The sequence below is a fragment of the Mesoplodon mirus genome (assembly GCF_964341445.2).
Source record: "Mesoplodon mirus genome assembly, chromosome: 2".
In the NCBI taxonomy this organism is placed as follows: domain Eukaryota; kingdom Metazoa; phylum Chordata; class Mammalia; order Artiodactyla; family Ziphiidae; genus Mesoplodon; species Mesoplodon mirus.
Window position 1 is genome coordinate 121,055,999 of NC_138977.1, and position 15,360 is coordinate 121,071,358.

Genomic DNA, 15,360 nt, shown 5'->3' on the forward strand with positions numbered 1-15,360 from the left:
AATAAAGGAGAAAGAAAGACTTTTCAGATAAACAGAAATTGAGAGATTTTATTTCCTACAAGAAAAAATAAAGTTCTAAACGTTCTCCAGGCTGAAGGGAAATGACACTAGATGGAAACCTGAATCTGTGGGAAAAAATGAAGTTACTAGAAATGAAAAATACGAGGAAAAATTTTAGAGTTCATTTATACATTCTAATTTCTTTATACTGATTATTTAAAGCAAACATTTTAACACTGCACTGTGTGGTTTAAAACATCATTAACAACATATGAAGGAAACCACATGACAACAGCAGTACACAGGACAGGGAACAGAAATGGAATTAAACTGTTGCAAGGTTCTTACATTTAAGGTAAAGTTGTATGGACTCTAAATAGACTGTTATAAGTTAAAGATGCATGTTGTAATCCTCAGAGAAACTGAGGCCACAACAGTAAGAGGCCTGCGTACCACAAAAAAAAAAAAAAAAAAAAACTTAGTGTGGTGATCACTTCACAATATATACATATATCAAATCATTATGTTGTACATCTCACACAGTGTTATATGTCAATTATATCTCAATAAACTGGAAAAAAATAAATTAATCAGGCAGGACAGTGGGAATGGAGGAATAAAAAGCACACAGGACAAATAGAGAACTTGGCCTATGAACACGGTTTTGGCTCCACTACCATTATTAAATAGCTGGATGACCTTGAAAAAGACACTTAACCTCTTTCAGCTTTAATATTTCCATCTGCACAACAAGAAGGACTAGGTTTTCAACCTTCAAAGTACATCAGTATTATTGAAATGCAGATGTCCAGGCCCCACCCCTAGAAAAACAAAAATTTTTATTCAATTGTGGGTCGGGTCAAGGCATGGTCTTCTTTTATTTTTTTAAAATTATTTTTATTTACTTATTTTTTTGCGGTACGTGGGCCTCTCACTGTTGTGGCCTCTCCCGTTGCGGAGCACAGGCTCCGGACGCGCAGGCTCAGCAGCCATGGCTCACGGGCCCAGCCGCTTCACGGCATGTGGGATCTTCCCGGACCAGGGCATGAACCCATGTCCCCTGCATCGGCAGGTGGACGCTCAACCACTGCACCACCAGGGAAGCCCCATGGTCCTCTTTTAAATTCCCCAAGTGATTGTAATGAATAGCCAGATTAAGAATTGCTGGCACAATTAAATCCCCAGCACTAACTGAACCCAAGGCCATGATTTTATGCAATGGATTTTCTCTGTCACCTAGTAGCATTGCTATGAGCATTTGTGTATACGTTTAACTGTTTGGGATACACACACACAAGCACACATACATTTGTGTGTGTGCATTTTCTCACTCGACTGTCACATTCTTCACTTGTTCCATATAGTTCTACCGTAATCTGGCTTCCCACAGCTGCCTCTCTTCATTCCTTCCCAAAACAATGCCTCCCTCAATGTGGGTTCTTACCCACAAGAACAGCCTAACGTAAAGCAAATGCACAATTTATATTTAGAAGGACTGCTTTTTTTTTTTCTTTTGAATTTTTGAATTTTATTTATTTTTTATACAGCAGGTTCTTATTAGTTATCCATTTTATACATATTAGTCTATACATGTCAATCCCATTCTCCCAAACCATCCCACCACCACCCCTTTCCCCTCTTGGTGTCATATGTTTGTAGAAGGACTGCTTTTGATTTCTAAGCAGGTTAAAGGCCCTCTCTGAAAGCTAGCACGTGGTTTGTCAGTTACAAAATGCCCACATGACAGCTAATTTCTTTCTTTTATTCCCTCCTCCCACCTCATCTTCTTTTTTTCCCCTGTGCCAGCAGACACTGGGTTTGAATTCAACAAGTTATCATGTAGTTTCTTTAGGGGCAAATACAATGCAAGATTCTGGTTTAATCTCAGCTTGGGGGGCAGATGTGAGTCCAGCAAACAGCTTGCTTAGAGGCAATGCTGACCCCATTGTTTATGCATCTTGAACATCTGGATTGATGACCTTAGTTGGTTAAAATACGGTGTTGATGACCTCGCCCTAACGGGCTCACCCACTTTATTGGCTGATGAGATTCTTGCTAAGAAAAACTGTATTTCCCGACTCCAGCTGGATTGCACAGGGGACCAGAAGAAAGACAATGTTCGCTGACCAAAAGGCATAGCCACCACTCCAGGATCAACAGTCATCCTCAAACAGCAAAAACGGCACATGTTTTAAAGCTCTGCCATTTTCCTACAGAGAGATTTCTCAGGACCGTGGAGGCGCTGAGAATCCAGCCACCAGCTCTGTACCAGCATGGATGCGCTGGATGTTAATTACATTATGAGTCTGGCTTCCTTTCCGGACCCTTGAAAGTAATGCTTTCCTCTCTGGAGCTTCCCTTATAACTACCAATAAAGTGGACTCGATGAGCCCAGTTCCAGCAAAGACAAGACTGACAGAAGGTTTCGAGGCTGGCATTTGCCAAATCCAGTAAGCACGTAATGCTGGTGCTCTTTCCCTTGTTTTGGATGGTTCACCTTGGGCAGGCTGTCAAACTGGAACCCCAGTTATTTTATCAGATGCCTGCAGCATGGAGTCATTAAAGTTCTCATTGCTAAATCTCTGTTTTTCTTCTAAATTCTAGTACTCAAGGGACTGATAAGACTTGTAGGTTGTGGAAGAAAGAGAGAAGCCAGTTTTCTAAATACATAAATAAAAGCGTAAGCTGAACTCTTGCCCTGGTGCACAAACAATTTCAATTAGTTAAGCTTTCAATATCCTTCCTAGGTTTGCTGGGAGAGGCTCCCAAGAGGCTCTGTTGGAGGAAGGCAGACAAAACACGAGACAGTTCATTGTTCTTGGAGCTGAAACGCTTCTTCACATTATTACTGGGCTCAGGAAAAGTCAGAATTCAACTGTCTTGGTACTGAACTGAGAAGTCTTACCTTCTCGCCGATCATTTCTGAGAACCCGCACTTTCTCAATTTTCCCCAAGAGTGCCCCGTCTTCCGCTAGGAAAAGAAAAGAAGCAAAGCTTTTGAACCTCAAGTTAACTAGCGGAGGGCCCGGTGGGCAGGGACGGTGATTCTCCATCACCTTCGGGCTGGTGAGCCCCTCGGGGCATCAGGGAGGCAGCCTCTTTCTGCGGCCCCTACTTCCGGCCTTTTCTTGAAACTTGTGCTTAGCACCCACAGCCCAGGAAGGCTGGCACCCAAGAGAAGGGCCAGACGGAGGGGGATGCTGGGGCGGGGGGAAATCGGTCTCTACTTACGGTCATTGCTGTAGTCGTCCACCAAAATGATTTCTTTTATCAGGCGGGGTGGGCTTTTCTTAAGCACGCTGAGAAAAGGCAGAAAGATAAAGCTGCAGGCACTTCAGGCTGTGACTGGGGTGTGCAATTCTCATCCCTTGGCCCCTGCGGGGCTGCACAGTCAGGTGACCTGTCTGCACCCCCAAAGACAGCCCCGGCCCGGCTGCGCTGGGGACCCGGCCCTTGTTCAGCAATCCCGGCTGGGGGACATCCCCTGCCCGCATGAGCGGCAGCGGGTGGGCAACGGATGGCAGCTGCTGGCCTCACCTGACCACTGTCCTCAGCAAGGCCGACCTGGCTTCATTGTGAAACGTGATCACCACGCTGGTGGCCGGCAGATCTACCCGCCACTGCTTCCGCTGACACCTGAAGGAGGAGAAAGAGCGACCTGAACGATGAGCCCGGACCAGCCCCGGCCAGGCGCGCCCCCGACAGTGCGGGCAGGTGGCCCTGCAGGACGGGCACTCGGGGTGGACCTGTCGTCTGCAGGGGGCCCTGGCCTATTCTGAGATACAGTGACAACGGGACATAAGGACACAGAAAAACACAACCAGAGCAACATTTTAAAAGATGAGAGATTTCAGTGAAAAGTAACATATTGAGAACATCTTTCTAACATGTTGAAAAAAAAAGTGTGTTTCAAAACAGTGAAATCCCATTTAGTCTCACATGCAGATACACCTCTATAGATGTGCTTTTCACAGTTCACAGTGGTTATTTCTGAGGGGTGGAACCAACTGTGCACCGCTGCTCTTTTCTCATTTCCTACTTTGCCTGCAGCAAGCACGTGGACCGTTGGGATTCTTCCCAAAGTTGTATGTGGAACCTGGCACTAACCCACTGACGGCTCCCCCGATCCTGGAATGCAGGACACATGCCCCTCACCTCGCCAGACTGCCTCCACACGACGTAGGTGACAGCGGTGCAGGCTGCCGCGAGCGAAGGAAGGATGGGTGGGCGTCAGAGCCCGTCGGCTCCCCCTTCCATTTGCGGCAGTACTGAAAGAACCCAGGACCGCTCTGAATAAAGTCGATTCAGGCCTGCAAACTATGGGCAGATTACAACAGGCACTTGTCACGTCTGGTCCCTGCAGACAGACACAAGGCTGCCATGGCCCTGAATGGCTGCTTGAAAACACAGGACGCTATAGCCCTAGGTTGAAGATGCTGAGGCATCACCCACTAGGCGACAGAAAGGACTCGTAAAGGGAGACTGGGCTCTGCAGAACCCATCATTAAGGGACCCTTCAATCCCCTGAAGGCTCCATGAACTTGAAGAACATCCCAGTGTAGAGGTGATGCTCCCATGAGACAAGACCCCCGGGCGGGCTTACAGCTCGCGAGGACGTCTGTGAACAGTCAAATCGTGGCGTGAGTGCACTCAGGGAGTTACCAGGCTGGTGGTACTACTGAAGCCGGGAGGGGGAAGGGGTGGGACGGACAGCTAAAGTATCTTTGGCCTCTGGAAGCAGTTCTCAACCGGTAATTTTGTACCCAAGGTGGAGAGGGTGACGGTCTTGCCTGCAGTAGGGTAGGGAACACCAGCCGGTGCCCAGGACGTGGTCCCTCCAGGCTGCGCTCACCATCTGGGGGTCCCTGCACTGGTGTCACTTCAGTGGTTTCCACTGGAGAAGCTGGAAAACCTTCCATGGGGCCAATACATCTTCAAGAACTTGTTTTACTCCTTAGCTCTTAATGGAATTGACCACAGCTATAAGTGACCTGCTCCCAGAATTAAAGGTATCTATCTTAACTGCGAAATCAGTAGGAAAAGGAGAAAGAGTTAAAAAAAAATCTTTGGTGCTCAGCTGCGCCTCAGAGGAAAAGTCAACAGACGCTGATTTTCCCTCGTGACTGGTAAAACTACTTCAGAGAGCAAATTCTGAAAATGAGCAAGAAAAGCAGCAAAATTAAAAAGCAATTAGGTCAGATCACAAAATGGGCTTCTTTTGTTTATGTTAGTTATGCGGATAGCTGGATTTTAATTAACCATGAGAAAACAACATAATATACCAGTCGCTGTTGTTTGGGAAAAGAATGAATTCTGGAATTACTGTCGTTGATCATTATAGCTCCTGACGGCTAAGTATTTAATGACAAGTAGATTGATAAGGCTGGGGTTTTGTTGTTGTTGTTTTTTAATTTCAAGAATTCGCCAATTGTTAGATTAAGGAAGTAATAAGTAACACTCTGCAAGGTTCAACTGTAAACAAATTACCAATGAATGTCATTCCCAAGAACCCAATCTGTAATGCTAATGAAATAAGAACCCCAGAATAGGACGCCCTCTGCAATCAGGCCCCAACCCACCCAGTGGCGAGGGCTGAGCTGAGCAGACAGCGCTGAATGACTTGCTGAGCTCGGGCTGGAGCAGCCACGTGAGAATCAAAAGGAGAGAAGGAAGCATTTTTCAGGCTCAAATCATAGTAAACTCAGCCGATCCAATCAGGTCCTATTCTCTCATTTTCTGTTTCTCTGCAGGAAGCCTCGTCTCCCAAGAGCACTTGGAATTCTCAAGGGGCTCTGGAAACAGTTTTCAGAACACACAGGGCTGCTGCATTCACATCGTTGTATTAAAATTCCATAACATAGGGCATCAGGCACCTAGTTTTGCTAGGAACTGGCGATCAGGAAATTTCAGAGGTATATCCCATTTCTAAGGTAAAGAGGGATGACAAGTAAAGACTGAGGAGTATCTTATACCCCGTGAGTCTGAGTGTTATAGCTTAGTATATGAATTCAGATCCTAAGTCCATACACTGTGCCAAGACAAAAGGGGGTGGTGGTATTTGAAGAATTTCTTTAAAAAGAAACAGAATAAATCTTGCATGTAAAGAGCGCTGTCCCTGCCAAGCAGAATTCTCTGCTCCGGAGCTGGGGGAAGAACACCCGCCTGATATAGAAACCTGCCAGGAGAGCTGGCTGCCGGGGGCACCTTCATCCTTGAGCTTCTTTGGGAACTGATAGAAGCTGGGGTTTATTTGGAGTCAGCATCAAGGAGAGTCTGCAGTCAGTTCTGTTCTCCCTCCCGGACGATGCAGCTGAAGCAGCGTGATGCTGAAGATGGGCTTTGGGTCAAGTTCACTTGGGTTTCCAAGGGTCATTCTGGTAACTCCCTGTCCAGTAAAATGGGGACTTGAAAAAACTGGACACAGTGATTTTTTAAAGTCTCTAATTTAGCTTTAAATTTCTCTGAGACTAGATGGCCATCAAATCTGAATTCTGCATCAGCTGAGGTCAAGTGCAGGGGGCTCCTGAGCCCTCGGGGTGCAGAACGAACCCGGGGAGGCTTGTCTCTGACGCAGATGCTACACTTGCAGTTGGTCAAGACACTGATGACACAATCAAACACACGTCCTCAGACTGGGAAGCTAGAGGCTCTGTTTAATACGGTGGAAGGCTGCTCCGTGGTGTGGAGAGGGGCACAGAAACACACCCTCTACCCCACGCCCCCAGGGTGCCTCCCCAGCCCCACCCCAGCTCCTCTGGCCTGTGGTAGCCTTGGTAACTGAGTGATCTGAGGCACTTCATCCCTGTAAATCATTTCTTTTTAATATGTTATTATTCTTTTCTTTAATTAAAAAAATTTTTTTGACTGCACTGTGTGGCATGTGGGATCTTAGTTCCCCGACCAGGGATCGAACCCGTGCCCCCTGCAGTGGAAGCGCAGTCTTAACCACTGGACCACCGGGGAAGCCTGGCCCTTACAATCTTGCCTGGTTGTTGGGACAATCAAATAGCAAAGAAGGACTCTGAATACTGGAAAGGTCCCTGTCGTCCTAATGAGGGTTACCATATGCACGTGGCAGCTGTGTGCCAACAGTGCCTGTGGGGATTACCTAGGCATCTTTCCCACCCCTCTGAAGCCAGCAGGGTCCCCAGAGAGGGATGTGTAGACCCCACGACCCTAAGCATTCAATACCCAGCCTGTGTTCTGATCATGCTCTGGAGGCCCCCGTAGGAGGAAACCTCTGGCAAATGGGGACCCTAAGTGTCAGTCTCCACAGCAGCGACTTCTTACTGTGTATCCACAGCAGGTCTTCCCACCATGTCTCAGCTTCCCAGGAGACACCTCAAGGGGAGACACCAGGATCAGTCACGGTATTTCAAGGTTCCGGTTGCTGTCATATGCATTTCTCTTTACAAATTATTAAACAGGCATTCTGGATTCATTCAGCCTATGATTTTAGTCTGAGTGTGCCCCTGAGAGAAAATTTAGCTTTGATTTGTTGACAACAAAGCAAAGCAAAGCAAAGCATGGGGGAAAAAAATAAACAAGCAAAAAAAAAAATGTATTTCCCTGGGTTCACAAAGCTAAGGATCAAGTCTTGGATCGTGATCAACTCAGTGTGGTAACGACAATGTCCTGTGGCCTGTTGGGGAGAGAGGCAGCTGGCCTGTTTTTCCCCGGTCGTCACCCCCATCATCGTGGTTATGTGTGCAAGATATTTCAAACATAAAACCTAGAAGATGGGGCTTCCCTGGTGGCGCAGTGGTTGAGAGTATGCCTGCTGATGCAGGGGACACGGGTTCGTGCCCCGGTCCGGGAAGATCCCACATGCTGTGGAATGGCTGGGTCCGTGAGCCATGGCCGCTGAGCCTACACGTCCGGAGCCTGTGCTCCGCAGCGGGAGAGGCCACAACAGTGAGAGGCCCGCGTACCACAAAAAAAAAACCCAAAAAACAAAAAACCTAGATGTCATACAAGTGCCCATGCACCCTCCACTCAGCTTTTTCAAATCTTAATATTTTGCATCCTTGGCATTTGATGCAGATTTTTCTTTTAGCATGTTTCAAAGTTTTATTTTACTGTTATTGAGAGTGCCACAAAGAACTGTTTTTTTGTTTTTGTTTTTTTTTTGGCTGCGCTGGGTCTTCGTTGCGGCACGTGGGGCTCTTCATTGCAGTCTTCTCTCTAGTTGAGGCGTGCATGCGGGCTCAGTAGTCGTGGCACGTGGGCTCAGTTGCCCTGCGGCATGTGGGATCTTAGTTCCCTGACTAGGGATCGAACCTGCGCCCCCTGCATTGGAAGGCAGATTCTTAACCACTGGACCACCAGGGAAGTCCCTGATTCAGATTTTAAAATGAAACAAAACCTGACATGTAATAGTTGTAGTCCTGGTATGTCCTTCCCACCTCAAATCCCATCTTCACCAGCAGTAACCACTACCCTAAATTTGATACATCAGTATTCCTATGTATGTTTTCAACGAACTACATGTGTACATCTGCACAAATAACATAGAGTGGTGTTCTGCATATATTCAAAACGTGTATGGGTGACACTGCACTGTGGTTTGCTTTCTCCGCCTTTGGGAACGTACCTGTTTTGACACGCACGGCTCTATTTCATTCACACCCACTGCTGCACAGCTGTCCCTTGTAGGAACACACCACATCCAATCCCTTTCTGCTGATGGCCAATTTCTCTCCGTTAGAAGTAATGCAGCCATGGACACTGTCTTTTTACATATGTGAGAAAGTTTCTCTGCATCATTTGCCCACAGGTAGGACTACTAGATTTAGTTGATTCAGCAAGCTGATCTCCAAAGACTGTTCCCAGCTTCATCTCATCCACAAGGGTACACACGGCTCCATATTCCCACCATCTCTTGATAGCATCAGATTTTTACATTTTGCCCACCAGGTTGGTATGAAATAGCCTCTTATTATTCTAATTTTCATTTCCCTGATTACTAGCGAGGGCACACATCTTTTCATATGTTTATGAGCTGATTAGATAGTTTCTGCTGTTAATTGCCTGCTCATACCCTTGTCCACTTTCTGTTAGGTTTTTAATCATTATTATTATTTTAATAAATTTATTTATTTAATTTTTTGGCTGTGTTGGGCCTTCATTTCTGTGCGAGGGCTTTCTCTAGTTGAGGCGAGCGTGGGCCACTCTTCATCGTGGCGCATGGGCCTCTCACTATCGCGGCCTCTCTTGTTGTGGAGCACAGGCTCCAGACGCGCAGGCTCAGTAGCTGTGGCTCACGGGCCCAGTTGCTCCGCGGCATGTGGGATCTTCCCAGACCAGGGCTGGAACCCGTGTGTCCCCTGCACTAGCAGGCAGACTCTCAACCACTGCGCCACCAGGGAAGCCCCATCATTATTATTTGATGATAGGAATTTATATATTCTGGATAGTATCCTTTGTCAGCCATATGCACTGCAAAAATCTTCAAGTCTGTGGCAGATCCTGTAATTCTGTTTAAGATGTCTTCTGTCAAACATATTTTTAAATTTTGATTTCTCAAACTGTGGCCCTGGGGTAATGTTCAGAAAAAGGGTTTCTAACCTAAGGTCTCTAATATAATTTAGTAGATTTTCTTCCAAATGTTTTAACTTTTACAAATGCTTTTAACATTGAGGTTACCCATCTACCTGCCTAGACATATTTTGATGAATGATATGACTAAGTAATCTCATTTTTTCCCGTATGGTTAGTCTGTTGTCCCAGTGTCATTGAATGGTTTACTACGTCATTGCCGACTTGTGCTGTCACTGTCACACCACATTTTATGTGTGTACACTGACCCCTGGTCCACTTCTGCTCTGTGCATCTCTCTGTACTCGTCCCCCACTGCTGCCTGGCTGTGGCTCTGAAGTAGGCCTTCACATCTGACAGGTAAGCTGATCCCCATGTGCTGTTCCTCAAGACTTTACTGGCTATTTGTGGCCTCCTGCTTTTCCTTACGAATTTAAGGATCAGGTCTTTAAGCACTGTATGATACTGCACTGAATTTATAGATTAATTTGAAGGGAATTATTATAATAATTTCTTTATAATATTGAGGGTTTTTTTAACGTCCTTCAGTTATGTTTCGTAATTATCTAATTTTCTCCATAAAAGCCTTACACATCTTGTGTTGCATTTGCTCTTAAGAGCCTCACAGTTCTGTTGCTACAGTGCACGGGGTCTCTCCTCTTACATTTGCTCACAGGCCACTGCTGGCCCTGGCTTGTGTCTGTGGACCCTGCACTCAGCAACCTCACTGAGCTCTCTTAGTTCTGAGAATTTGTAGGTTCTCTTGGATTTTTTCATTCATCAATTCATCCACATTGTCCTTTTCTTTACACTTCTTCTACATCTGCGGTTCTTGTCTTAATAAGGCGCTGCTCATGGTGTGCAACACAACATGCAATAAAAAAGGTGGCAGAGAACACCCTTGTCCTGGTCCCATCTTCAAGGTGAATGCAATTAGATTTTCATGAAGTGTAATGTTTGCCATAGATGTTTAATAGACACCTTTAATCAGGTTAAGGAAATTCCCTTACCAGTGCTAAATTTTATGATTTTTTTCCCTTGCATCTATTAGGGGGATCATATAGCTTTTCTCCTTTAATCCGTTGAGAAAGAATAGTATATTAATATATCTCCTGCTGTTCTGTCATTCTTGCATTCCTAAAATAAACTCTACTTGGCTATGGTTTTTTTAAAAAAAATAGAGCTATGTTAGATATGCTAGTATTTGGCTTTGAATTTTTTCAATCTATAACTGTAACAGTAATCGATCTACAATTTTCTGTTCTTCTACTTTCTTTTTCCAGTTTCACAGCAAGGTACTCCTGCTCTTAAGAAGCAAACAGGGCAGCTTTCCCTCTTTTTCTAGAAATTCTCTAAAATAGTCTGTGTTATATGCAAACCCATTTGAGCCTTGTGAATCTGGGGGAGGCAAACTTTTTATTGCTGAAAAGGTCTTTCATGGCTTGTTTGTATTCATATTTTTCTATTTCTTGAATGACTCTGGTAATTTTCATGTTCCTAGAAAATTAAGCATTCCATATAAGTTTTAAATGTATTATATTTGCATAAAAGTATGCTTACAATTTTCTTACGATCCTTACAAACTCTATCTATAGTTATATTTGCTCTTTTATTCCTGATATTATTTATAATTAATTAATTAATTAATTAATTATTGGCTGCATTGGGTCTTCATTGCTGCGTGCGGGCTTTCTCTAGTTGGGGCGAGCGGGGGCTACTCTTCGTTGTGGTGCGCGGGCTTCTCATTGCGGTGGCTTCTCTTGTTGCTAAGCACAGGCTCTAGGCATGTGGGCTTCAGTAGTTGTGGCACGTGGGCTCAGTAGTTGTGGCTCACGGGCCCTAGAGTGCAGGCTCAGTAGTTGTGGAGCACGGGCTTAGATGCTCTGTGGCTCGTGGGATCTTCCCACACCAGGGATCGAACCTGTGTCCCCTGCATTGGCAGGCCAGATTCTTAACCACTGAGCCGCCAGGGAAGCCTTCCTGATATTTTTTAATTGTAGTTTTTATTTTTATCAGTATTCTTAGAGATTTCTAATTTTTGAAAATCAAGCTTTATATTATTCTCTTATTGTTTCTTATTTTTCTAGTTCATTAATTTTTTCTTTTTCCTTTATTATTTCCTTCCTTCTATTTTGAGGTTTACCCTGGTTTTTTGTTTTTCTTTGTAACTTCTTGATTCACAGAGCTGCCCTACGGCTTTAAATCCAACTGAATTCAATCACTGGAGAAACAAAGGCAGTTCTGTACTCAACAGAGAGGAGGGTAGGCTGAACTGGGGAGAGGTGCCAGTAGGTGTAATGAGTAGCTTTAACTCTGGTAAAGAGCGACATGGCACCTGCCTCTGCCCTGCACCAAGGTACACACGTAGGGCGGTGCCTGGGGAGTTGGACAGCAAACAGAGCTCTGGGCTGCTCTGACCTCGGTCTCTCCAGCAGACCCAGCACCTGAAAAGGTGCCAGTCTCCACGTGTACCCTCAGTCCAGGTGAGAGAAACCAAAAGGCTCGTTTTGGGGTCAAGCTCAGACGGCAGGGCCAGGAGGGTTCAAAAGCCAAAAGAGGGCTTTCCGGGTGGCGCAGTGGTTAGGAATCTGCCTGCCAGTGCAGGGGACATGGGCGCGGGCCCTGGTCTGGGAAGATCCCGCATGCCGCGGAGCAACTAAACCTGTGCACCATAACTACCGAGCCTGCGCTCTAGAGCCCATGAGCCACAACTACTGAGCCCACGTGCCACAACTATTGAGCCCGCGTGCCACAACTACTGAGACCGCATGCCACAACTACTGAGCCCGTGTGCCACAACTACTGAGCTCGCATGCCGCAACTACTGAGCCCTCACGCCTAGAGCCCGTGTTCCGCAACAAGAGAAGCCACCGCAATGAGAAGCCCGAGCACCGCAACAAAGAGTAGCCCCTGCTCACCGCAACTAGAGAAAGCCTACACACAGCAAAGAAGACCCAATGCAGCCAAAAATAAATAAATTAAATAAATTAAAAAAAAAAAAAGAACCGATCAAAGTAGACTGTCACTTCTCAGGCCCTCTGCCCCCTGCTCGTACATGGAGGTGTGTGTGTAGGGGTGTTACCACACAGGGACCCTGGGATGCAGGCTCTGAACAGCAGGTGACCCAGATGAGGCCCCGAATGCTCCTTCTGCTCCCTTGCCCTCACCCCCAGGGAATGCCGACATGATTTCCTTTTCAAAGGAAGAAAGGGGCAGGTCTGCTGTTTGAGTGATTGTGTCCTGGTAGCTGGACACAGCTGTCCCCACAGGAGGTGGAACTTCCCATACAAGCTGTGCAGCCGGGGGGCACCCCCCGTCTGGAGCCAATCGTGGGCTGGGCACACTCATCAGGGAACGCCCTGCTTTGGCAGCTGCCCTGGCATGGACTCACGGTCACCACAAAGCTCGGACAGTTAGTGAGTGCCAGACTCTCCCAAGAGCATATTATTAACATGCAGACACCTGGGCTCTGCCCACATAAGTAGGTCTGGGTGATGCCTGGGGATCTGAGTTTTAGAAGCTCCCTCCCTGTGCTGCACCCCTCAAGTCCTCCCACCTAGAGAGTTGGGCCTAAGGCCTTTGAATAAGGCCCCAGCACTCAGGGCCCTTTGGAAGGAGATCAAGTCATAGCTGGAGGATGGATTCACAGCAACGGGGCCGTGCACCTGAAATGGGCCATCCCGCCCAGCTCTTCCGAGTAGGAAGAATCCTCAGAGCCTCAATCTCAGGTACCTCTGCTCCGACACAAGGAAAACAAGGGGTCAGTTTCACACTGCAGTCTCCATGGGGCGTTTGCTCTGGAGGGTCTGGGGAGGATGGGCAGGCCGGGGGATAAAATGGGAGTTGGAAATGGAATTAAAATTTAAACAAAGCAGGAAGGAAAAAAAAGAAGGCTAACAGCTGTTGTATAATGTTCATTTAATTAAAATACACTCTTAATAATCCTTCAAACAGTGATAATGACCTAATATTCCACCTAATCAACTAATTTCTGATCAGTTCTAATAGCTAAAGAGCTTATTCTACAGAGGTCTTTTAAAATGGAAGAGAACCAAATCCTAAGATATTTTAAAACCTCTGCAGGACCCATCTGGAATTAAGCTTCTTAAAAATCTAGTTGGCAGGAGATTTGAGTAAGCCCCAGGAATCATGGCAGGTATGTCTCACTCTGAAATTCTCGGTCTGAAGTCGCGTTCTGGTGCCCTGCGCTGTGTCTGACACAGGAGTGTCTTCTTAAGGACCTACCCTTCCCAAGACACCAGAAACGGGAGCCTGTCGTATTTACTGCTCTGCCTTTGAAGTCCTCCGATCCCCTGGAAAAGCCAAGGGCTCCAGAGGCGAAAAGGATAGCGGACAGTCCCGAGCACGGGCTCATTGCTGCGCAGTCACTGCAGCACCAGCCATGGAAAACACACACTACCCTGAACACACAGGGTCCTCCCCTCGCCCCGAGGGGGCAGACGTCAGGTTTCCACATGCTGCTTCCAGCCAGCACCTTTTGGTGAAAGAGAGCTGTTTTCTCCTTCAACAAGCATCACCTGCCCTTTTGCCTCCAGTTTTACAGACACTAAATTTTAACTGACAACTTTTTCAAGAGTCAAGGGCTATTGAAAGTTGTGAAAATAACAGCCGTGGATGAGGCCATCTGAACTTCCTAATCCCTCCAAGTTCACTTCAGGCAGGACCTCTGGCTCACCGCCGGGGGTGGGGTCAGTGCAGACAGAGACCACCCAGTGCTTGAGCCTCTCACCCCTCCCGATGCCGGGAGCCACCCTCTCGGGACGATGAGAGGCGCGGGTCCCTGCCCCCACCCCCCAGACTCGGGGCATCTCCCGGAGCCTCAGTCTCCCTTCCGGACCGCGCACTCAGGTTTCCAAGCTACTCTCCGCACTGCTGTGAAAAGACGTGCTCCCTGCTGTCTCAACAGAGCCCCTCTGGGGCTTAGTCAGGGGCTTTCTTCTCTGCCCTGCGTCTTTCTCTTTCAGTCCTCCCCGCAAACCCGAGTCAAATAACTGAATTTGTGCGGCCACTTAGCAGTGGTTCTGACTTTTAAGGACGCTGATGTACTGCCAAGGATGATGCTTTCGGGTACTTTTCAAAGACAGTTAACTGCACTATGTTGCTGGGTTTTTTTATAATACATTTATTTTATTTTTATTTATTTTTGGCTGTGTTGGGTCTTTGTTGCTGCGTACGGGCTTTCTCTAGTTGCAGTGATCGGGGGCTACTCTTCATTGTGGTGCATGGGCTTCTCATGGCGGTGGCTTCTCTTGTTGTGGAGCACAGGCTCTAGGCACGCGGGCTTCAGTAGCTGTGGCACGTGGGCTCACTAGCTGTGGCGCACGGGCTTAGTTGCTCTGCGGCACATGGGATCTTCCTGGACCAGGGCTTGAACCCATGTTCCCTGCACTGGCAGGGGGATTCTTAACGACTGCGCCACCAGGGAAGCCCCTGCTCTATGTTTTTGCTTGTTGTACAAAGATCAACTTTTCACTCAATGACACTGTTATTAGTAATCAAAGGTTGCATTGGACCCATTTCCTCACAAGGACGAAAGGCAAACAGATTGTCCTGTCACTGGATAAGTATTGATACAAGGATGTAAACTGAAAGCAAAAGAGTCACTACTTTAATCCCCCTCCTTGGCCCCAGCCTATCAGGGTTCCATAGAAAGAAACGAACAAACACCCAGCACTTGGCTTGGCATGGCATGATCCCATCCACTCCAACAAAAGCCAGGATGATGTTTGGTTCCTTTAAACTTTGCTCATGTCAAGTGTAACTGCATCCTTTTGGACTCTCAGGAGAAAAAAAATTAACTTC

General features: G+C 46.8%; 1 protein-coding gene across 1 annotated transcript in view; it reads right to left on the reverse strand.

Moving 5' to 3' along the window:
* The window catches only part of GALNT2 (polypeptide N-acetylgalactosaminyltransferase 2), a 178,987-nt gene that overhangs the window by 34,238 nt on the left and 129,389 nt on the right, over window positions 1-15,360 (reverse strand). Inside the window, exons 4-6 of the mRNA XM_082611509.1 lie at window positions 3,538-3,636; window positions 3,232-3,299; window positions 2,906-2,971 (exon numbers count right to left, since the gene is read on the reverse strand). Of these exons, the coding sequence (XP_082467635.1) occupies window positions 2,906-2,971; window positions 3,232-3,299; window positions 3,538-3,636 (233 nt within the window). The remainder of the gene's footprint in view (window positions 1-2,905; window positions 2,972-3,231; window positions 3,300-3,537; window positions 3,637-15,360) is intronic.